Source organism: Lepisma saccharinum, chromosome 14 (assembly GCF_977018435.1).
Source record: "Lepisma saccharinum chromosome 14, izLepSacc3.1, whole genome shotgun sequence".
NCBI classification, from domain to species: Eukaryota; Metazoa; Arthropoda; class Insecta; order Zygentoma; family Lepismatidae; genus Lepisma; species Lepisma saccharinum.
The window spans coordinates 74,790,083-74,814,682 of NC_139242.1; the positions used below are offsets into that span (position 1 = coordinate 74,790,083).

The 24,600-nt window shown below is 37.5% G+C and overlaps 2 protein-coding genes across 5 annotated transcripts in view; one reads left to right on the plus strand and one right to left on the minus strand.

Moving 5' to 3' along the window:
- LOC145999026 (uncharacterized) overlaps positions 1–10,534 on the minus strand; it is a 33,274-nt gene extending 22,740 nt beyond the window's left edge. For all 4 annotated transcript variants that reach the window (XM_083135924.1, XM_083135925.1, XM_083135923.1 and 1 more), the window contains exons 1-2: positions 10,244–10,534; positions 1,969–2,121 (exon numbers count right to left, since the gene is read on the minus strand). In XM_083135924.1, coding sequence (XP_082992050.1) covers positions 1,969–2,121; positions 10,244–10,426 — 336 coding nt within the window. In that variant the 5' untranslated portion in view covers positions 10,427–10,534. The remainder of the gene's footprint in view (positions 1–1,968; positions 2,122–10,243) is intronic.
- Positions 10,535–10,774: 240 nt separating this feature from the next.
- Positions 10,775–23,175, plus strand: LOC145999027 (uncharacterized). Its single transcript, XM_083135927.1, has 4 exons — positions 10,775–11,100; positions 17,519–17,671; positions 19,026–19,423; positions 22,145–23,175. The coding sequence occupies exons 1-4, from the start codon at positions 10,906–10,908 to the stop codon at positions 22,716–22,718; spliced, it is 1,320 nt and encodes a 439-aa protein (XP_082992053.1). The 5' UTR covers positions 10,775–10,905; the 3' UTR covers positions 22,719–23,175.
- The last annotated feature ends 1,425 nt before the right edge of the window (positions 23,176–24,600 follow it).

Sequence of the window (24,600 nt, forward strand, 5' to 3'; positions counted from 1 at the left end):
CCGATATTGCAGCAACTTGTTTTCATTGCAAATGACAGAGAATGGTGGACAGCATAGCATAAAGAGAGCTGGGCAGATGAGCGCTATTTTAATAACTGTACATCCTCTCCAGGTTTGGTGTAACTGCAATGCTTTAAAAAGTCTTGCAACATTTCAAAAACTTCTTTCTTTCCATTCTCTGGGTCTACAGAAAAGTTCACATGAAAAAAAGTACCAGTCACAAGATATTTTAAAGTGTTATAATGTTACATGAGAATAATTTGGGAGTTATTTAATGTAATTAAAGGAATGTGATCTGTTAGTACTACTCGGTATCTAGCCATTATTATTTTAAACTCTAATAATATAAGTATCGGTATCAGTTCAAAGTTGTATTGGCTCAGCCTTATTTCCAACCCAAGTGATGCTAGTACAGAGAAAAATCTTCAAGGTAATTACAAAAGAGATTTATTATTAACAAAAAGTCTTATCATCCAGTAATGGCACTTTAGCACTTTGGCAAATAGTGATTTCCTTCTGGCTTTAACGGTTTCATCAGAAATCTGGAAAAACATGGAAGAGAAACCATCATGGTGAGGCAACTGCTTTCTTTCTTTTAATTTTATGCCCTTTAACCTTTTTTTCAAATCTTGTCCAGAAAAGAGGGGAATAGAGTTTTGTGCCAAAAGATAATCATTACTTACGTCAAATTTCTTAACCTGTTCTGACAAATTATGTTGCAGATAAACTATGTGCACAAAGTTACTTGAGACTGGATTTAAAGTAAAAACTGAGATCTGAAACATTGAACAAATAAGCTGTGATCCATGACTGAAGGTCAGGAGCAAGTTATGCATTTGTACAAATGTGAAATCAACAGCCATCACTAAGACCAAAAGTTAACTGAATGAAGTTACAGGTACACAGTACAACCTTGATTATGTTTTACAGAGATTTGTTACTACACAACTTATAATGCATGAAAATGTGTAAAGTGAGAAATGGTAAAGCTTGGAACAGAGCGTTTCACTGTACGAACTTATACAAAGAAAAAGAAAAATGGTCACATACCAAAATCATTTACAATACACAGGGATGACCTCTTGCTTAAAATATTGTTCGTATAAGCAATATGATGAAATCTTGGGCTTGAGAGAGGTATCCAGCATACATTATAAAACATTGACAACTGAAGGAAAAGGAATAAAATATCAATGTTGCTCTGATAGTCACAGATTTATAAATATGCAATAATTATATTCCTGACTGTTGTGAATATATCCTCCCTGAATTGTGGCCACACAATACTTGCATCAAAAACAAATGAAAATTGCATGGAATGAATCATGTCAGATAAAACAGTACAAAAAAGGGGAGAAGGGGAGGAGAAGCTACTGAGTGCAAAGTACTACGGCCTGCTAAGTGATTTTTTCATTGGCCAACATGTAGTTACCACATTGAGTTCCTTCAGCACTCTTTTCTGGCTCTTGAGAAGGAAATCCACCACTTCTTGTTTCCAAGTAGCAATTGCCCTCATGATGATGTGTCAACAATGAAATTCTTAGTTCATACCAGACTGAAACCAGGACTGCTCACACCAAAGGTGAGAGGATGCCAACCATTTGGCCATGCCAGAGCTCACTTTATATACAGAAGGTAAGTCACCATAAGCCACATTCATTTTAACAACTCTATTTCCTTCCCTTCTAAAAATCTCAAAATTAATTGTTATGCAACAATCCAATAAAACTGAATAATTATTCTCATTTTATTGTTATGTATCTGCCAGCATATACATTCCTTTCACTCACAAATATTCACATGTTTTACCCAGACACAATGGTCTTCACCAATTCCTCTATCAATCATTATTACATAGCGGTACAAAATGTTTTCCTAACACATATAAGAACTACAAATTATAGCAACCTTGTATGTTACTTCATATATATATATATATATAAATAAATCTATAATATAATAATTTACCTTAGCTCTCTTGCCTTTACTTATATCAAATGAGACATAAGTCTTCAGAATCTCTTCAGACTCGTGGCATTTATCTTTGAATGCTTCAACATCTTCCAGCCTATTTATGCAACCATTGCACACATATTTTGGCAGCTCATCATCTTCTGACACCTAAAAAATGTACATGATTAATGTAGTAATATAATTTCTCTTTTAATGTACTTTAATGTAACAGATATTTACACATCTTCCCACAAACTTGTCTGACAAGGATATCCATGAATCTAAAATGATGTCAGCACAAAAAACAGCAGTAATTTTGTTAATGCTTTTGATGTCACCATTTGTCCACAACTGCATGAGTCAAACATCTTTTGTCAGTGTACACCAGAGTAGCACAATCGAATTGTTGTTTTAAGTCCACTTCATGCACAGAAAGGCTAATAGGGACTGAACCTACAGTTGAAAGTGGGATAGGAACCACTATGTGCCTCCACCAGGTATCGAACCCTGGGACCCCTTGATTACAAGGCAATGACACTACCACTGCGCAATCGGGCAGGACCCAAGGCCTAGCAGAAATGTGAGGAGAGGGCAAAGTTTAGGAAACTGCAAGAATGCGGTAAGATTTTAAAAGATTTTCTTCGTATATGTGTACGTTAATTGTGAATCTGTGCAATATTTTCTTTGAACAAAAGTAACTTCAATGTGGCAAAAAGTGATTTATGACACTGGTACACAATGCAAGAAATCAAATTAGGTAACCCTGAGCATGTATTGCACAGAGTTAGGTCTCCTATTAGATTGCCTTCTGACTGATGATCTAGCTAGCAGGTTGATTGGCTGAGAAGCTGGTTTGAGAACCAGAATGTGTTCTATTTCCCTCTTGGCTCGATGCTGGCTTGGCTGGGAGCACCCAAGCAACACCTACTTCAACGGCAATGCAACCTCCACACATTCCAATATACAGCATACTTAGAGACTACATAAATCAAATGTATCACTCGAGAACTTCAGCTGCTAACAACTTTTGAAAAGGGAAGGGGATAACTTTATAACAAATAAGGAAAAGAAGAATACCACTGACATTCTTGAAAAAAACTGTAGCAAAATATGTACATACAAAACAAATTTATCTCAAGAAGATTAATTATCATTCAACCGACGAACTGGTGTCTGACATTTGAATTATTAGTTAAGTATTATGATTGTAGAAGACTTAATTTTATAATAAAGGCCTCAAGGTAAGCCTTTTTTCTTACAGTTCTATGAAATTATTTCATTATACGAACTAGTTGAATACAGTGAGTAGAATCAAAATACAAAAACAGTACATAACTACTTGGCAGTCACATAATTTCACATCGAGTCTCCATCAGAAATGATGAACTGATATGTCCTTTCTTTTGTGCTGCTTGTTAGGTTAGCATATCACAAAAATAATAACAATCAGAACAACATTTTCATGCTGTGTAGGTAAGGTTAACTTCTCTCTATAACCATAATCATCTTTATTTTGCCATATTATGCTTAATGGTTAACGTGATCGACTCAACTTACAAAACATAGATAATGTTGAAAATAATAGCATCGGTACTAAATAAGAAAAGGGGTGGTGAAAACAGCTCTGCTAGCCTCAGTATCTGGTGATGGCAGTCATGTTCATAAAAAATGACCAATCAAAACTTATTCTTCTATCAGAAAAACAAGTCGAGTGCAGCTTCATGAGCCAATGTTACCATCATATCCAAAACAGTTGGAACTTCCAGGCCTTCAGAAAATATTCACTAGGTTAAAATGAGTCATGTTTCTCTTGTTTCTATATATTTAACTTCTATTCTCACATACTTCAGCCTCCACACACATTTATAAGGATGATATTGATAAATTAGTAATTACTAAAAGAATCCAAGATAACAGCTCAAAATGTTTCATGTTCCAAAATGATTTGTTGCAAGTTTTATAGGAGTATCCAAGATGACAGTAAACAAATGGTTGCTCACAGACAAAGAATCATAGAGGAGTGTCAGGAAAGGAAAAATAATTCTCCAGACATTATGCAGTAAGTAATTACTAAGACTCTGAAGCATATGTTAACAGGCATAAATGTAAATCAAACCATGTTAAAAAATACCTTCGTATTATGATTAATTCAGAATTAAACAATCGGGACTTTGGCCTAATCCAACCTGTTAACAGAGTAAGTTATCAATTTCCTCATTCTGTCAATGTGTTTCAAAGTTAGTCTTCCTCCTGCTTTTGTCTGGAAATCTCTGATTGTACATTCTACCCTCTTTTGAAAAAAAAATTGCAATAAAAAATCATAAACAAATTGACTTTCTTTCCACTTGTAATTTATCACATACTTGACAAATATAGCAAGGTTGAAAGTTTTGTGCTAACGAAACTTTGTGTTCTATGGCCATACAGCTATTTCAGTTCCTTTTATTTATGATCTATTAGCAAAGACCCTACTTTTCAATAGCATTAGTGGTAATTTTGTTACTTTTCAGCAGCATTAGTGGTAAGTAAGATTTACAGTTGTTTTTATTTCTCCATTATTTGTGTGATATACCATTTTGCCCAATCTACTTCGCTTCTCTTTTTATCACTCTGTGTGTAGTGCAGGTGCATCCTAGTGTCAAGCTGGTGCAAGGAAATTGCTTTGAGCTATTTTCACCAGATTTTAAACTATTACATGTACATGATCTACAACCTGACATGGCCTGCTACATGGATGTGTGTATTCTTTAGTTGCTCATGTGTAAGAAGCTTACGTCGGTGTACATGCTATACACAAGAATAGCGGTGTTCGAGTTCACAAGATTCAACAAATACCCATTTGCTGCCTTCAGCGTTCACTTGATAGGTTAGCACATACCACATGATCATACACCATACTGTACACTATTTCAGAACGTGCAGACACCAAATACACTACATTACATCAAATCTACGAAGTAGACTACTCAGTGTTGCACTTTCTAACTAAATAGACATGTGAGTGAAACGGGAGTCGAAAACTGCAGTGAACTTGACGGTGCTAGTATTATCTTTCAAGTGCGGACTGAAAAAAACACCTCTAATGGCACCATGCTCTGGCAAGCAAGAAAAAGAAATGGAGATGTGTCAATCTCACTACAAAAAGAGCTCTTCAGAGGAGATACCTTAAACCAATCCAAAAACTGTGTTCTTGGAGTTACGTTCCTCTGGTATTTACAGGACGAATTAATGTAGGGATTTTGTCTGAAAAATTAATTCCCACTGCAGATCTCCCACATGACAGTCAGATATCCTACTGATTGGACGACAAGTATACTGCCAACACAAATTATCCACATCTCAAATACGTGATTTTCAGAAATTTCATTCCAGGATCTTCTCATATTAAAAAAAACGGAGTGACTATTTTCACCACGTGGTGAAGATAGCTTTTCAGCTGTTTTCACCAGATTTTAAACTACTACATGTACATGATCTACAACCTGACATGGCCTGCTACATGGATGTGTGTATTCTTTAGTTGCTCATGTGTACGAAGCTTACGTCGGTGTGCAATTATTTCCGTGCAGGAGACAAGTACTTTCTTCTGTATGCCATAGAGTTGGGAAAATATCGCACGGTGTAATGATATGGACTGGTGCTGCTAATATGTTACACATGTATGAAGGGGTATTACGTTCCTCAATGCTTTCGTTGTTAGGTTAGGCAGGTCAGGTTTAGGTATATTAGCATTAAAATTACTTCGGTAAATACTTCCCAACACCTGACTATTTCTGGTCTTCAGCAGTTTCTACTATTCTCACTACCTGATGACAGTAGTAGTCACACCCATTTTTAATTTTAAATAACTTCTTAGCAGTAAGTTCAACAACACTGCCAATGAATACAATAAAATGAGATAAAAGGCAATGGTATGGTATGATTCAGGGTAATTATTTTGCTGGTTAAAATAGCCACATACGCTGATGAAGAAGTTCTCTCGGGATATCAGCCAGGTGATTTCCAAATAGGCTTCCGAGCTTTCGAGAGCTAACGTCACTCTCACGTTCAGGGATTGAAGTGCAGAGAAAAGTTAGGGTATGGTTTTATGTATTTGATGTGGAAGAGGTACGGTGCAGGTGGCGGGCCAATCAGGTGCCGTCTCTGCGACGTCCGTGCTCTTAGTCGACTATTGCTAACCAGGCTGGGTCCAGTTCTAGTCCCGTGTCCCTATTCAGGTTTTCCTTTTCCCTATGAATGGCTATTGCTTCTTCGAGGATTCTGTCCCAATAATTGGATGACTTATTGATGATCTCGGTGGTTGTAAAGTCGATTCTATGGCCCTCTTGGATAATGTTCTGCTAACCCAGATTTTTCTGGGTGAAAATTCTTTATGTAGCTGGCATGTTCTTTGCATCGTTGTTCGATTGTCCTCCCTGTCTGGAAGATGTAGGCTTTACCGCAGGTACAGACGATACGGTAAACCCCGAGTGTCTTCTGTCCAAGGTCATCTTTAGGGTTTCGAAATCGGGTTCTGACTTTCTGTGGTGGTTTTTGGATCGTCTTAATGTTGTGCTTCGCAAGAATGTGGCTGATGACTGCAGAGAGGTTTCCAGTGTATGGGATGATGACTATCTTCTTCTCTTCTTGGTTGTCTGGAGGTTCCGGGTTTGTTTGTTCGTTGTTCTTGTTGTGCATTACTCGCTCTACTGTCTGAAAGCTGTGCGAAGGTGTCTTAATTCATCTTGAAGGTGCTCTGCGTCACTGATGGAGATGGTCCGGTGAAACAACGTAGAGAGTACGGTTGACCTCTGGGCTGGGTGGTGAAAACTCTTGGCGTTAAGGTATAGGTCAGTGTGAGTAAGCTTCCTGTATAAGCTGTGTCCTAAGGTCCCGTCCGGTTTGTGTGTGATTAGGATGTTCAGGAACGGAAGGCTGATGTTGGTCTCTGTCTCCATAGTGAATCTAATGTTCGGGTGCTAGTCGTTGAGATGGTCCAGGAACGTCTGTAGCGCTACTTCGCCACGCGGCCAGATGACAAAGGTGTCACCTACGTATCTGTAAAATTCATTAGGTTTCTGTGGAGCTGAACTAAGTGCCTCATGTTCGAAGTTCTCCATGTTCTTTTCACCTAGTGAAAAAAGCCATTATGCTATTCTCACCACCTGGTGAAAATAGTCGCAGCCTTTAAAAAATTAAAAGATGTCACATCAACTATTATAGAATATATTGAGATGCAAGTCTCAAAAATTTTTTGTAAATGTTGTTAATTAAAAATAGTAAATCTTCACGGAATAAGGATAAAAAAAAATGGGTACCAATTTCATAGATTGGAGACACATAAAAATCGGATATTTTGTGTTTCGCATGGTTTGTACTTACCAATTGTGTATTGCGGAACATAGTTCAAGGTGCCATTATGCTATTTACACGAAAACAAACACTTCTTCTACTAAAATAACACATTCTTCTAAGTGATACCGAATGCACGTAATGGTGCGATATCTCTTACTTTGCGAATGATATTGATTCTTTTGTTTTTGAATATCAGTGTTGCCAACCTTCTTCACCGAAAAATACCTACTATCGTGTTCGTCACGTGTGCAAATTGTACATTATGCACGGGTAGCTGACGGATAGCCCCACAAACCATTCCGATAAGGTTAGGTTAGGCAAGCTTAGTTAAAAAAAAAGGGGGGGCCCTGGAAACACTGACAATGTATGGAGCATCCAGTTCACGTAGGAAAGCAATGGCAATTGTGCGTCGGTGAGCTATTTCTATTGAAAAATACATGATTTCCCGGTCAAATAGATTCCACGATGAAACGACTAACGTTGGAAACCTTAGAGAAACTCATTTCCGTATGTCGTTTCTGTAAAAGTTTACTATCCGTCGGACACCTATAACTTCTGAGTTTTCGTCAATTTTTGACATTCGTACTTACCTATCTGCTTCCCGGAACATTCCGTGAATGGATTTTGGGGCTATCCATCCCGGAATTGGTGCGAAATTTAAAGAAAAAAATTATTTTAGTTTGAAATTTTTTACTCAAATTCCCCACCGATTCCTGGCTTCGCTCCTAACTGCTAACGCCGCCCCACCTCCGCTCTGGCTTTTCCTATAGACTCCCTGTTAAAGGTATGTTTGAAATTGGCCGGAGTCACCTGCCCCCAAATGAGCGCCAAACTTTTAAATATGAAGAAATCTGTTTCCAGGATACGGAAAACTTACCTGAATTTCACACAAAACACCTTCCCGATGTTAGACAATACTACAGGAACTTATTACGGTAGGTAGTTTCTTCTGTAGAAATGAAGAAATCTGTCCGACAGATAGTAAACAAGTACCGTAGTTTCTTTTGTAAAAATGAAGAAATGTCTCTCCGATGTATGAAACTGTGGTACTACTTTACTATAAAGGAGACTCCTTTCAATGATTTATTTCACAATTTTTTACATTGCTAACGTACTATTCTGCATTGCGGAACATTTCTTGAGGGGAAATAATGAATTTCTAACAAAAATAATGTCTATTTCTTACATTAACGAGTACTTACTCTTGTTCCTTATTTCCCACAAACCATCCACGGGTAGCCCCAAAAACCATTGACGTTAGCCCAAAAATTCATGATAGCCCCACGAACCATCACGGGAACGAAGTATGCCTACTAGGTTAGGTTAGGGCTGTTAGGTTAGGTTCCATTAGCACTCCTTTCGTTCAATTTAGCACATACGGACAATACGAGAGTGTCTTGTGCTCTCGCGCAGAAAGCAAATGGCGGCAGCATCAATAACGCATCGGAACTAGATTTTCGTAGAAAACCACATGCATTCGCATTAAAATGGATCAAAACTACATTCCCGAACATCAACAACGCCACAGAAAATGATTTGCGTAAGTACTTTCTCCTGTAAATTTGAAGAAATCAGTCTCCGGTATAGTAAAGTGTTACCGAAACTGTTACCAAAAATTGGATAAAGGGCTTTCGGGTAAAAGTTTCATACATCGGAGACACATTTCTGCAATTTTACACAAGAAACTACTTACGGAAATGAGTTTCTCCAAGGTTTACAACCTTCGTCGATATATATTCTTCCTAAAACTTCATCATACAATTCAGCAGAACAATAAATAATCACTTTTCATGTAATAATATTGCGCATTATGTGAAAATCGACATCATCATGCCGTTGTTTCCAAGATGTACCTGCAGATGGCTCTAGCGTCGGAAGTCACGCGATCTCGCTAGTGGAATCAGGGTTTCCAAACGTGCGATTTTTTTCGATAAACGTGCATTTTTTTTCCTTCGAGAAACGTGCGTTTTTTTGTCAAGAAAGGAAAATGGTTTTTCGATGAATTTAGGGGTGAAATGGGTGCTCATGGAACCTAACCTAACCTCGTGTGAATGGTTCGTGGGGCTGCCCGTGGATGGTTTTTGGGGCTACCCGTGGATGGTTTTTGGGGCTAACGTCAATGGTTTGTGGAGCTACCCGTGGATGGTTTTTGGGATCTAACGAACAATGTTTCATCAAAATGTACAATTTCCAGACGTGATCCTCGGTTTTTTACAACTTTCATGCACAATAGAGTTGGAAACATTGATATTCGAAAACAAAAGAAGCGTTACCATTCGCAAAGCAAGCGATATCGCACCGTGACGTGCTTTCCGTAGCATTAAGGAAAATGGTTTATTTTAGCAGAAAAAGTGTCAGTTTTCGTGCAAAAAGCATAATGGCATCTTCCATTATGTTCCGCAATACATAATTGGTAAGTACTAACCACGAGAAAGACAAAATATCCAATTTAAATGTGTCTCCGATGTATGAAACTGTTAATGGGTTTTCGTACACTGGACCCCGCGGAGCGATTTTACAATACAGGGAATTTCTCCATTTTGTTTGAAATTCGGCATACTCACTAATTTTGGGCCCCTAATCACGAATCTGCAGTCAAAATTTGGCGCTCACACGTGGAAATAGCAAAATAATCGAAATTAAGTTCTTATTTCCACACCCTCGATTTCCGAATTTCCCGCCGGTTCCGGGCTCCGCCCCTGGGGTAATCGACCTACCGCCCCCAACCGCTATCGCGGCCCCGCCTATATCTATAGACTCCCTGTTAAGGGCATGTTAGAAAGTGGCCGGATTCACCTGCCCCAAATAAGCGCCAAATTTATACGTGAGCGCCAAATTTTAAGTGCAGATTCGTGATTAGGAGACCCAAATTAGTAAGTAACCGAAAATTCAAACAAATTGGAGAAATTCCCTGTATTGTTAAATTATACCTTAAAAACATTCATCCAATACTTACAAAAAGCGATAAGCAATTAAGTATTTTCTCAAAAAGTTGGTTTCGAATTCCGTCCTCATGAAAAATGTTCACTTTATTGGAAGTTTTTGTTATGCAAAGTCTACACAAGTTGTGATAATCCTTGATGTCAATAGCTCTCGCTTTGGCAGCTATTTTTCTTTTCCTGCTGTTAAGTCCAAACATGTTGACAACTTTGCACTACATATGACGTGATGTAATAAAATATTATCACGTAACCTTGTTAGTACACATAAAAAAACTAAATTATCTGAATTGAACCTGCACACCAAACACAGACTACTGAAAATGCTATTATATACTAGCACAGACTACACACCCACACCGTCCTAATAAAGGATAGGACCGTTCTCTGCAAAGAGAATTTGGTCCCGTGGTTGAAAATTCGGGCTTTTTGTATAAATATACTGCAATTTGTCGGCGCTTGACAAAATCGTGAGAAGACGAAGGGCGGGGATTGATGAAGTGAAGCGTTTCAATAAATGCTTGTGCATCTCAGTGTACAATTTGTCTTTTGAAGTTATGGTGGGTCGAATGCAGTGGAATTAGCACTTAACGTGTGGCGTATACGCAGACATAGAACAGACACCATCATTTACTGTTACCGTTCTACACTGTCACGCTCGTATTTTGATAAATACGAAATGTTGGGATGTGGAATTCTGAGTTTCAGAACGAAGCAAGAACATCGTGACATTTCAAATATTACAATAGGGGAAGATTATCACAATCTGTGTAGATTGTGTCTGAAAGAGTCTTCTCTCAAAGTTAATATTTTTGACGATGAAGGAACTAAGTGTGAAGTACAGCGATTAGCTCAAGATTGTCTCTCTCTAACAGTAAGTTTTGTGTTCGTTATATTTTGTTGTTTGATGTAACTTTTCCACTTCGTTGTAACAGTAACTAAATTTACCAAATTTACCATTTTACATTTACAGTTCGTGCTTGCTTATTCCAAATCATTCCCATTCATGAATGGAACTTCGGTTCAGGGTTTACTTTGAGGAAGACAATATTCCGCACAGTTCTTTAATTTCTTCGCTTTATGAGGCGATACTGATAAATTAACCTGAAGAACCACAAGAAAGTTATCATTGGGTCCTTGAGCGACTGTGTCCTCCCAAGACTTACGTCGCTTTTTTTATAATCGATATCTACGTTTTGAATTACTACTTTATTCGTTTTGAATGCGTTAAAACTTGTATGTATACTCAAAATGTAAGAAAAAACAAAATAATAGCACTCCTAACCTAACCACCATCCACCCCGACAACTATAAAACCTGCATTATCTGCATCTGTGGTGTTCTATTTATATACTGCGGTCCCGCGGACGTCACAACTGTGTTTGAAGCTTAAAATCACAGATTTATTACAATCAATAGACAAGAGAATTGCAATTTTTTTTATTTGTGGCATATACTGAATAGAAGGACCTGTGGTTTTGAAGAATGAATTGTAAACTATAACTAAGGCAGGGCGCGAAATTTCTGGTCGCCAGGTCAGCATCGGAGACCAAAAGTTTTGGGCTGGCGACTAAAATTTCGTTGTTTCAAATGTGTGTCAAACACGCCTCAAGACTTCACCTCTTGAGAGAAACGGCAGAAGTTATAGAAGATATTCTAAAACTCAGTAATATCCACGCTATTAGTTGGTTAGCCAGCAAAGAACGTGCAGTAAGAGGTCTCTTGCAATCATGGAAAGCTGTTGTGACCCATCTTGAACAGGTGACCCATGGAAAATACAATGATGGCTCTAAAGCTAAGGATTTGCTGAAAAGTTTGAAGCAATTTAAATTTGTTAAGCTTCTGTACTTCCTTTTGGATTTCTACGGGAAATTGAACCCTTTAAGCCTGGCACTACAAAATAAGAATCTTTTGATTTCATCTCTGAAAATAAGAATTTAACACTGTATTTCAGTTTTGGCTGACCTGGAATCTAATGTTGGATCAAGCAAACACGATTTCTTGGACCATGTATCCATTTCTGGGATGTGCAGCTCACAAACATTCAAAACTGAGAGCGAGAGTTTGACTGTTAGAGGAAACTTAATTAACAATGCGAAGATGTACATCACAGAAAGATTGCAATCTATATCAACAGATGCGATTCCATCTCTGCATGTTTTCGACACCTTGGGTTGGCCTCCCAAAGAAAATATTCTTCAGTTTGGGATAGAAGAAATAAAGAAACTCTACATATACTTAAACACGAGCCTTTACAATGAGAAAATGGATGTTCTGTCAGCAGAGTGGACAGAATACAAACTTTTGTTTCCTTCTCCAGCTTTGAATCAGACGCTGGAGAAGATCCACAGTGTGGAGTGTTCAGCAAGATTCCCCAATTTGCTCCAGATTTTGACATTTTGTGCTGTTCTACCAGTGAGCACAGCTTCATGTGAGAGAGGTTTCAGCTGTCACAACAGACTCAAACCCTCTGAAGACTGAGACACTGGATGATTTGCTCAGAGTTTCCGTAAATCGACCCCCCTTCCCTCCCTGTCAGAGTTTGACCCAGCAGCTGCGATTGATAAGTGGTGCTTCAGTGCAGACCGACAGCGCTACAAAAACATTAATTCCTAACTTTTTAATAATTGCTCATATTTTTATTATTTATCAATATAAAATAGTGGCGACCAAAGATTTTAGACCGGCGACTGATTTCAAACTAGAAATTTCATGCCCTGAACTAAGGACTAAATTCACGTTGATTAGCCGTGTGTAAATACTCAGTTAAGAGATATTTTGGATTGGTGTATTTGTTTTGCTTAAACTCGCAATATAAACAAAATATTTTTTTGAGGAAAGTTAAAAAATAATGTTTCGCTCTCAAAACTATGCAATTGTGTTCAGTGAATAACAAAGCATAAGACATGATTAAATTCACATCATTTAAAATATTTCTTGATATATTTATATTCCTTTTTTCATAGAGGTCCTGTGGACCGCACGACTGTGTTAGTGCCCAAAATGTTCACGACTGTGGTTAAGGGTTAAATAGGCCTGTATATCAGTTACGCATTTAACCATATCCCCCAGATTTAACATAGCCACCCAATAATCCCATCTTCACCCATGTGAGTATCCCTCTTACCCACCACTGTTTCTAACATTCCACCAACTCCTCTCCTAACAACCAACACCAACTGTCTATGATTCTAATTGTGGAGTCGGTTACTTCTATTGAACTTGTATTTTCTTTGTATCATATTCATCTGACCACTGCAGTGTCTTATCAATAGGGGACAGATATTTAGCTGCTATAAAACTGAAAAATATTTGTTTCTTTATGTTCTAAAAATGCTAGAAGTAGCTATGAGGCCAAAAATGAAAAATATTTTCATTCAAAATTCTGTCAAATAAATAAATGGTAAGAATGAAGAATACAGTGAATGTCTCCAATTTCTTTCCAACTTCTTATACTCACTAAATATGCAGTCCTGGTAACGTATCTGGAGTTAAGATTTGGAGGCTACGTGAAAAATTGTACACTTACGTCTATATATGTTACAAAATTACGTTCTTCATTATCGCGATCGTTGTCCATACAGAAACATAGGAACCATGTTTGATGATATGAACAAGTGCTTACTTGAAGATCATTAATCGTTGAAGCATGGCTGAACAGAGGACAGACTTTGATTAGAGGTAAGTTTGGCAACGGTGTTCAAGCGTTCTTCTACAAAAATGGCTTCTTGCATAGTGAGGAAGCTATTGCTACAAAACTTGTATTTTGTTACAATATGTGCTCATTGGCAAAACATTCAACTGATATCCCCACGAACCATTTTCGGTAAGGTTGGGTAAGAAAGGATCTCGAATTTCATTAATATTTGGTAGCTATATGAACTACTTTGGCCTTCTAATCAGTACATTATGCACGGGTAGCCCCACGAACCATTTCCGGTAAGATTAGGTTAGGCAAGCTTAGTTGAAATGTTGTTCCTAAAACAATGCAATACAGCTGTAAAAAAAAATCCACTTACATAAGCTTTTTTGCCTATTTCCACACGTGACTTGGGTTACCAGACGTCCGGTTTTTCCCGGACATGTCCTACATTTTAGCCTTATGTCCGGCGTCTGGGAGGAATTTGAAAAATATCATAAATGTCCTACATTTTGAGCGTCACATAATATTAATTAGGAAAATAGGTAACAGAAAGAAATCATGCAAGTTACAAGTCTATGGACTACGCTTCCAAACTCAATAGTGAAATTTATTTTGATTGTCATTGAGTCATTGCCCAAAAAGAAAAAAGTTTGTCCTGCTATTAAACAAACAGGAAAACGGAAGCACTTAATAAACAAAGTTTTGGGACCACTTTCTGATAACGTCACTGTTCAATGCCTGAGCAGAATTTCTTGCTTTAGGGTTTATACTGATGGAACAACGTGTTGCCCATTCTTATTCAATATTCAATATAATTTGATTGTACAGCAGGGGTATAGAGAACAAAATTATTCAGGGTGTCTGCGAGTCAAGAAAAAGTAAAGAAATTAACAAGTAGGTCAAGAAGTCAATAAAAAGGCATTAAATTATTCTTGTGGTGTCAAGAATTTTTGCTATCATAATGACTGATTGGTTGATTTAGTTAATTTTACTTCACTTTTTCTGTCCCTTTGGCTAATCGCGAAGATGAGGATGAATGATGGTAAGATAAGATGGATGAAGAGACAGTCACAAACATATAGGGACAATCGACACAAGCCCCACATAAGATTATACTGGCTGTGAGTCCAGATGCCAAAGACTCGCTTATCTGCCAAACAGTTCAGGATGCATTAATACGAGAAAGCAGATCTAATTCTCTTCTTAAATTCAGCTTCAGTTTTAATCTTAACTGGCTCTTTGGTAGGGTTATTTATTAAATAAATATTTATTTTCTTAATTACTAATTTTCAACTTTACCTAAGTAGGGGTCGAATAAATAGACATTAAGATAAACGGAAAAAAGGTATAGAAAAGTCCAGAAAAAGTCAAGAATTCTGGATGTGTTATTTTGGTAGACACCCTGGACACTACTCAAGATGAAACTTCTCGAACCATTTTCAATTACGGTAACTGCTGAATATTTGTTTGCCATTACAGGTCATAATTCAAATGTTGAGAGAGTACTTTCATTACCATCAGCACAACAGACTCACGAGAGAAATTATTTTTTCATGAAGTCTGTAAAATGTTTGTTTGGTACTGGTCCCTATAATTTCAAAGAGTTTGACTGTCCACTCGAACATAAATATAGTTTGGCTAAACCAAATTGTCTCCTCTGAGAAGTATCGCTTAAATCATGTAGTGAGAGGTGCATTGATTAGTATGATTGCAAGTTTTGAAATTTTGCATTTAAAAATTAATTAAGAATTCATTTTTCTAAAACTGAAAAGTGTCACTTTTCAACTACTTTCTAAAGTGTTCTATAGAAATATGTATTCTTTTTTGAGAATATTTTGTGTCCTACATTTTGACTTAATGTCCTATATTTTGGGACAGCATGTCCTACATTTCCCTTTCAGCGATCTGGTAACCCTACATGTGACCCCTGCATTTTAACAACAGATTTGTGATTAGAAGGCCAAATTTAGTTACCATACAAAAAATTAACTAAATTGGAGACATTCTCTATATTCTTCATTCGCTCCGGTAAAAATTTACTATTCTTCGTTTCGTCAGTTTTAACATTCACACTTACCTATCTGCTTCGTGGAACATTCTTCAAGGTGTATTCACGTTTTTTTGATGAAAGTAATTTCAATTTTTCAAATTAAGAGTACTTCTTTATTTACGTTGTTTCATTTGCGTAAAAAACAGTATGGCACGTAAACCTTTGCAGATCATCGCACGTCGTGCTTCTGTTTTGTCGATGCAGTGTTTCCAACCTTCGTAACCCAAAAAATACTTAAGTAGAATTTTTTTTTTAAGCTGCTTCACATTTTTTACGAACAAAATTTTAACTATGCTTGCCTAACCTAACCTTGCCGGAAATGGTTCGTGGGGCTATCAATCAATGGTTTGTGGGGCTACCCATTTTTCAAGTACCCAATTACAAAATCCAGTGGATCTTCCCCCGGTATGAATTTCACCACACATCCACGACACGTCATCTTTTAGGAAAACAATGGCGTGATTGGAAACCCTGCAATCGACAAAACACAAGCACGACGTGCGATAATCAACGGAGGTGTACGCGCCAAAGGCTATTGTGTCGGAGAAGTAATTTCAACAAAAATAATGAATTTCTGCTGTGATACATTCCCACATGACAGAAAACACCTTCCAGATGTTAGACAATGCTACAGGAACTTATTACCGTAAGTAGTTTCTTGTGTAAAAATGAAGAAATCTGTTTGTGGAATAGTAAATTAGTACCCAACAAAACACTTTTCAGATTGTCATTGAAAATATTTCCGATTATTTCCAAACAATGAGTTGTGTTGTGAAAACAACCTTTCCACATCATACGTAGTCAGACATATATATTTGAAGGACAGGCTGTCATGCACACTTACACAATCAGTTTCACCTACACATTCACTCTCAAGAACCTGAGCATCTAAGTACAGTTTTTGGTACCCTGTGGTGTTTTCAGACATGCTCCTGCAGGCATGTCTCTGATACAGAGTTCAATTTTCTTTCAACTGCACTAACGTCCTTCACTGTTTCGCAAAGCAGTTGTGTGGAAGTTTTCAGTTTTTCTATCATGTCACACAAAAATCTTAGATTTGCAGATATGAACTCCAAATCATTTTTCAAACATCTATCTTTCAATAAATTTTGATGCATCGCAAAATATTTCATCTATTTTTATGCATTAAGTCCAAAATATGCTTTTACACAAAGAATTCGGAATTTCTATTTTTTTCTTGAATGTCTAACACATATACATTTTTTGTTATTTCCCTTGAAATATGTGTTCCATGTGGTCAGCACTCCTACCGAGTATGGCTGACTTCTGAAGCATGAGAATAAATATGTTTTTACCTAAAAATGTGCTCCCTATGTATCAACATCCTTCATTGTGACATGATAATGAAACTGTGCAACATAATATCCATGTGAGTGTACGTGTGTTTGCCCGACCACCACCTGCACAACAATGATGTAACATATGCCCTGGTTCCTATGGGTATAAACAAGGGTATCATATCTCTATTTCATTTTTGATTCTTAGAGGGAATCATCTATTATTAATATCACTACTGTACAATATCTTCTTTTGTGTAATAATATATATTCTAATAGTCTTAATATTGTCTCTTTTCAGATATCAGAAGGTGATAAGCTTCCTAAATGTTTATGTCAACCGTGCTTGGAGAAGCTTGTAAATTTTCAGGAATTTAAGGAGTTTTGCCAAGAGTCTGAGCATGTTCTCAAAACTCTGATAAGTGAATGGGAGCAAAATGCTGCTCAGTCTAAGGTGAGTTCATTTTCTACAAAGTATTTCAACTCCTTAGATATTAGTTGGTGAGACACTACGTTGTTATCCGACGTCTGTGGCACAGTTGTTATCACGGGATGCTACGATGCCATGGTTGCCAGCTTCGAATCCCAGCCTAGGCACGAGTGTTCCTTGTGAGTACCATTATCACTCATCCTCATTGTCGCAATTAGCCAAAAGTGGCAGAAAAATCAACATAAGAGAACATAATTCAATCCATCAGTCAAAAACTGCACCATTAGTTTTGAATTGTTTGTTGGAAAACTTTTCACATATGCTTTGAAAAGACACTCATAACAAGTGCAAGATAAAACATGGCATGAAACTGAGGTCTAAAAATTGCCATTGCAATGCTGGTTTTATGTAACTGTGGTTAACTTTTATTTTGTTGATGTAATGCAGATAGTTGTTACCTGATATATTGGAAAGCAAGCACCAATATGATTTCATAATTTGTTTTCAAGAATCTTATACTTGTGGCAATATTTTATTGCAAAACTGGGGCGAGTTAAATTTAAAATTGAAAATTATTAGGACTGGACTTGTGTAGTTTCTCTTTCTGGTTCCCCCTGATATAAATAGTTGGATAATATAACAATTAAAGTTGTTGAAAATAGCTACATTCAACTATGTCATAGCACTTTACCAGAGTAATAAGTGTATTGAAATGAGTTACACTGTGTGTTTCCATTAATCCTGTAGGCAATAACAAAGTTTCTTGATCTAACTCTGTTCTGTGCCACCTTTTTGATCTCTCCTAGTTTTCCTCACTTCCTTCAGATCAAACTCAACAGTCCTTCTCTATGTGATTTTATTGCCTTGTAATCTAGGGGTCCCGGGTTTGATACCTAGTGGAGGCCCATAGTGGTTCGGATCCTACTTTAAACTGTAGGTCCAGTCCCGATTAGCTTTACTGTGCATGAAGTGAACACCAAATCAATCAATCAATCTAGGTGATTTTAGTCTACCCCACTTTCTCTTTCCCAGGGATTCCATTCTAAAGCCTCCTTGCAGGTGTCATTTTCCCATCTTCTGAGAGGGTGTCCAATCCACACACACTTTCCTTTCTTTAGCATTTCTCCAAAAGGTTTTTTTTGCATCCGATCCAGAGCTCTGGCAAATGGACCTTCAAAATGCTCCTTGGGAATTACTGTACCCTTCTGTTTCAAGCAAATATTGATGTTTGTGTATTATATATGTATATACATTACTGTAAACATTTAGGGACAGAGAGTTGTAAGCACAGTGCTGACACCATGTAGTGACAGTGCAAATCTTGCCAACATATTATTTTGGTCCTATGTGTTCTTTAGCTGTTGTATATACATTTCAGGAAGATATATGCACAGACTTCGAGCAACCAAACATTGACGATTGCGAACCAGAGGAGGTGGTAGTGTACTCAGAATGCGATTTGCAGGAAGCCAAGGAAGTGACAGTGCAAAGTTACGAGAGTGAAAAGGATGTTGAAAGCACCAATAATTTTCTGGACTCGAAAGGTGTCATATATGTCCACGTGAACAATGACAGTGTTGTCGGTGAAGTGGAGGTTGTACTTGCAGATGACACTTCTCAGCAGGCCTTCATCCATAATGCAGTTTCAATGAATAGTACTTCTGCCACAAGTGATATTGAGCCTGTGCCTACTGAATATCAAACAGTTGAGTTTGTTGAGGTGGAAGAAGTCGTAGCCCCCAATAACGAAGTGTTCGTGGAAACGTCCTTCCACAGGTGGGTATATTATGCTCATGTATTTCACATAAATTGTATAAGGAGAGTGAAAGTGAGTCAAGCCAATTTTTTATATGGGAAAGTAAGTATATTTATTGGTCAATAGCTTTTTATGTATTTTTTTTAAAATTAATTAACTGCCGGAATGACAATATCCATTTTGTCTAACTTTCAATTCAATAGTAAGAAATTCCAAGAAAAATCACACCACATCACACTGTTCCTCTTTTGGAGCCTCCATTGCAAGATGGACAGCTGCTTAACAAGTACCAACTCCAAAGTTGCTGCAGCCTGCCCACCTAATGTCACGTGAGTGGTCAAAAGTATACGTTCCAGAGTAAGGTTGGCTCATTTTCAGTTGACTCTGCCTATGCATACATTTCTAGGCATACAAAACAATTTTCTTACATTTGCTTGAAAAATTGCCTCATTTACAATTTAAATATGAATTTATATACATGATTTAATCTCATTCTACATATATATTTGCTAAAAATTATGTGTCATTTATAGGGCTGAGCTGATACTACCTCGTACCAATGCCTGATATTTGTAAGGATTAAAGTTGTTCAAAATATTGAATAATATTCAAGAATTAATTTAGGATATCAAAATACCAGTTATGCAATCACAAAATCTATATTTTTCCACAGTAAAAATTAAAACTTTGAATTTTTGCATAATATCCAGGATGATTTATATAGCTCTGCTAAAGTATTGCCCAATATTATTGCAAAGCCCATGAAAGAACAATGCCCGGAAAAATATTGACTGATACTGATAAAATGGCATCGGTATCAGGTTGGCCCTAATCATTTGCCATTCGTCAATACTTTAGTTCTGTATTATCATGCTTGTTGATATCACTTCTTTAATAATAATAATAATAATAATAATAAAAATAAAAAAGGTAATATGAAGGTTCACAAAGCGGAGAAGAAGCAAAACATGCAGGAATCAGGTTTCCTGTAATAGAAAGCTTTATTGCTTTTTAACCTTTCACTGTATATGTGTGATCGCAGCGCTCTAGGATATAATAGTACATTTTTCAGGCCAAGATAATTGTGTCACTTTCTGGTTTTGGGTAGCTGTCATTTGCAATGTCTGTGGCTAGATGATAGTAGCTGTTGCTTTGCTATGATTTGCAAGAAGCCAAGGAAATGACGGTGCACAGCTGTCAATCTGTGCAGATGCCATTTTGATAACAGCCTGTGTTTTTGAACACAACGTTCATCTGTAAACCTACTGTGTAACCAACTGCTTATTTCTTCAAAATATTTTATTTCTGGGGCCACTGAATTGGTGGTGTTCCACGGTTTTTAATTCTTTGGTAATTATGTTATTTGTCTCCATTCACTTAGTACTGCTAACATTTCCTGCTAATGAACTGTGAAATATGATATTCGGCACAATTGAAAAACAGTAGATCCGATATGGCTTGTTGAATCAAGTAATGAGGAAAGAAAAGACCTCGGTAGGCCCTGAAGATAATGCAGTTGAGACACCATTCATCATGCTAGCAGCATGTATTCATCTGCCTATGAAAATAAACTTAATTCATTTTTTCGTCGTCCTCAATATATTTAGTGTGATAAAACTAAAAGGTGGAACGTACAGGGTGCATCACAGGAAACAAAACAGCTTTCAAATGCAGAATTTGAAGTACGGACAGCAGAATAGAGACCGAAGTAGGGGTGGCATTTAACTTGCTCGGCGATGCAATTTTCAGCTTGGTTCCGATCGGCACAGCGTGACAGCAGAACATGTAATGTCAGTTACAGTTATGGCGCCGTGGACAGCATCGTGTGTTCGCACACGACAGTTTCGTGAAAAGTGGCAAGTCGATTATTGAGTCCCAAGTGAACGAAGGAAAGCCATGCACATTAGAAGAAGTTAAGGGACACCATTCGTCAGCAAGTAGGACTGATTATTCAAGGACTGTTGGAGAGGGTAGAAGAGCAGTTCAAGGAGTGACTCCACATTTGCATTTGCCAACAAGATCGTCATTTGATTTACATTATTTTCCATACATAATCTGCCTCAAATGGCATGTGATACTGTATCATTTCCTTATTGTATATAGGCCTCCCCGATGGTGCATTGGTAGCATCTTCACCTTGTAATCAAGGGGTCCCGGGTTCGATACCTGGTGGAGGTACATAGTGGTTCAGATCCCACTTTAAACTGTAGGTCCAGTCCCGATTAGCCTTACTGTGCATAAAGTGGACTTAAAACACTAAATCAATCAAAACCTTATTGTATATAAAATGTTTCGCTACATACACATTACTGGAGTTCTATCTATTTTTAAATTGTCCCTTGATGCACCCTGTACATTGCCCTTGTGAACAAGTAACAAGTATGAAATTTATACAATCAACACTGTTGTGTTTTTGGAATATTTTAAAAAAATTTCAATAGTCTTGACAAAAGTGGAAAATTGTGTATAAATTATCTACTGTGGTATTATGTTTGTGGTTGGCTATATATACAAACGATAATGTTACGGTTTTACAGATAACTTTTTAAAAACCTTTGAAATTTTGAGAAAATGGTAACCTCAAAAAATATTTCTATGAAAGAATTCAAAATTTTAGTTTAATGTGAACTATATGTAACACATGTATAAAATATATAGCATTGATGATGATAATTTTTTAATCTGACTTGTGTAGTTTTAAAAACATGTAATTGTTATTGATATTTATTTCATTTTTGCAGTCCCGTGGAAAGTTCAAGAATAGAAACAAATGAGGAAGGCCAAGTTTCAAGTGAAGTTTATTCAGATAATGAAACTAGGACAATGCAGTGGCAATCCGTGACTCAAGATGATGCAAGTTCAAACATCAATATACATGCAAGCATACATCAGGAAGCTCAAAGTTCAGTCTGTGGACCTTACAGCCAACCATGCCAAAATCTGTGTGGTGCAAAAGTGTTAGATATGGGAGGGCAATTGATATGTGCAGAATGCTCACAGATGAACAATCACACACCGTGTGACGATCAGTCAAATAGTGGTAAGAACATGGTGAACGAACTCAGCGGAGGATTTGCTCGCTGCGACGAGTGCTCCAAGTTATTCTTGGATAGGAACCGATTGTACAGGCACATAAGGGTACATAATGGTGACAAGCCATTTTCGTGTGAAGTATGTTTCAAGAGGTTTCGAGAGAAGCATCATTTGACAAGACATCTGCGGATTCACACGGGCGAAAAACCTTACACGTGTGAAGTGTGTGCAAGAGGTTTTGCTGACAAGGGTAACCTTGATCGTCACATGAAGATACATTAAAATTACATAAACAGTGTTAATTTGCACAATTGTATTTTCTCCCCAGCATCTTGGGAAGACCACACCAAAGTAACAAGTGGTAGGTGACGTACGGCATGGGGGAGTTCACACCAAAGTGTCAATTCACCACATATGCACACATGACAGAGCAAGGTGATATGTTGTTCACCATTAAAAAAAAACGAATTGTAGTTACATTGAAGTGACATGGCACTCAGATACCAGGCAAGATGTGAGATGTCCCTATGTCTCTTGCCACTCCAGTGTGAAACCATCCTTGCTGTTGAGTTTGTTTTGTCAGCCATTAAATAATGTGGGGTTAGCAACTACATGTTAGTAGACCTTGACTACACTCTGATCATTAACCCATGGAGCATCTATATGTAGACAGTATTTCAAAATTAACGATTGTATTGTGGCAAGTCATTTTTATAAACACCACTTTTTCGTGTTTTTATTAGTTTATTTGGGCAATTGGCTATCGAACAATCCATTGTTGATACTTTGTTGGGTCCTGAAAAATATATATATATATATATTTTTTTTGTAATATGGAATTGAGTAACGGTGGTCTAGTCGGTAGGGGCATCTGAATGACTGTCACATGGGAGACCCGAGTTTGATTCCCAGGGTGGGGTGATCTAAGGTCGGAGTTTTCCTCTGGGCTTACCCAGCCTCAAATCAATGAGTACCTGGGGGCAACCCAGGGGGGTTAGGGTGGCCGGAGCATGATGCTGATCACCCCCTCCAAAAAGGCAGAGATCGAGAATATATGATGGGGCCCTACCCCCACTTCCCCTAAATGTACCTTCATGGTACAGTGCTATATGCATGGGGAATTTTATCTTTTTACCTTACTTAATCTGGAAAGTTAATTTGTGGCAGAGTCTATACATAGATTGCTTTCCTTAGCTTCATTACGCAGCAAGTCTTTTTATAGTTATTATTTGTGATGAAACAAATTTGCGGTTGCATCTACATATAGATGATATATCTTTTTGGAACCATTTCTGTTCGACGCTGCTGCTGGAAAGGGGTCAACGCCATTAAAGCGTGATTTTGATGTGCAACGAGTCTCCACCAGGAATCAAACCCATAACCCCTTCATTACGAGGCAATGGAGTTACCACAATAATGTCACAGGCTAATTTGACCAAAGAGAACAGTCTGTAGTTTTGATGGTACCATTAGTAGTATCATGTCTAGTCTCAGACACTTGGTCCCCATTTGGAACATAATTGCTGTTGTATAATGTATGTATGGTTGCATCAACTGCATACATCTCTACAGAATATATTGTGGCCTCTCCAGCAGAGGATCATTCATTGGCTCATATGAATAGATCTGAGCACCCACTCATTTCTCAACTTTTCTAACATGCACTTCATTCTGTATGAAGGAAAAGTCTGGGTGACTCTTAATAAAAATGTGGACATTGGGAAGCTCCTATCCACCTCTACTTCCACTACAGGAACACGCTTAATGTAAACTATGTCTCTAGCTTGTAAGTCTGGTAGAAACATTTCCATACTGGTAATTAAGGTGGAGGAACACTACACCAGATTTCCTGGAACCAAGGTGGTTGTTTGGAACCTTTCGTACTGGCAAGAAACAAGTGGACAATTGCTTTTAGGAAGATAAAAAAATACCAAGAAATGCTCGTTCTGTCTTAAAAAACAAAATAGGCAAGAGGCTGTTTGTTTAAAATGCACTAGAATGCCATAAACCATCCTTCCCAGTGCTATATCCCACAAAGGTGGCAAAAAATGCCCCCCAACAAGGATGCTTTGTTTAGCTCCCTTGGTTTTGAAACACATTTATATCCAAGCAATGTATTGGCCTTGCCAAAAAGAAATTCATGAGCATGATGTGAATAAAAAGA

Excerpts from the sequence above, each read along its gene's own strand:
- LOC145999027 (XM_083135927.1), top strand. The coding sequence starts at position 10,906 with ATGTTGGGATGTGGAATTCTGAGTTTCAGAACGAAGCAAGAACATCGT. Across the intron at positions 11,101-17,518 it reads AAGATTGTCTCTCTCTAACA|ATATCAGAAGGTGATAAGCT; the intron begins GTAAGTTTTGTG and ends GTCTCTTTTCAG. Across the intron at positions 17,672-19,025 it reads AAAATGCTGCTCAGTCTAAG|GAAGATATATGCACAGACTT; the intron begins GTGAGTTCATTT and ends TATACATTTCAG.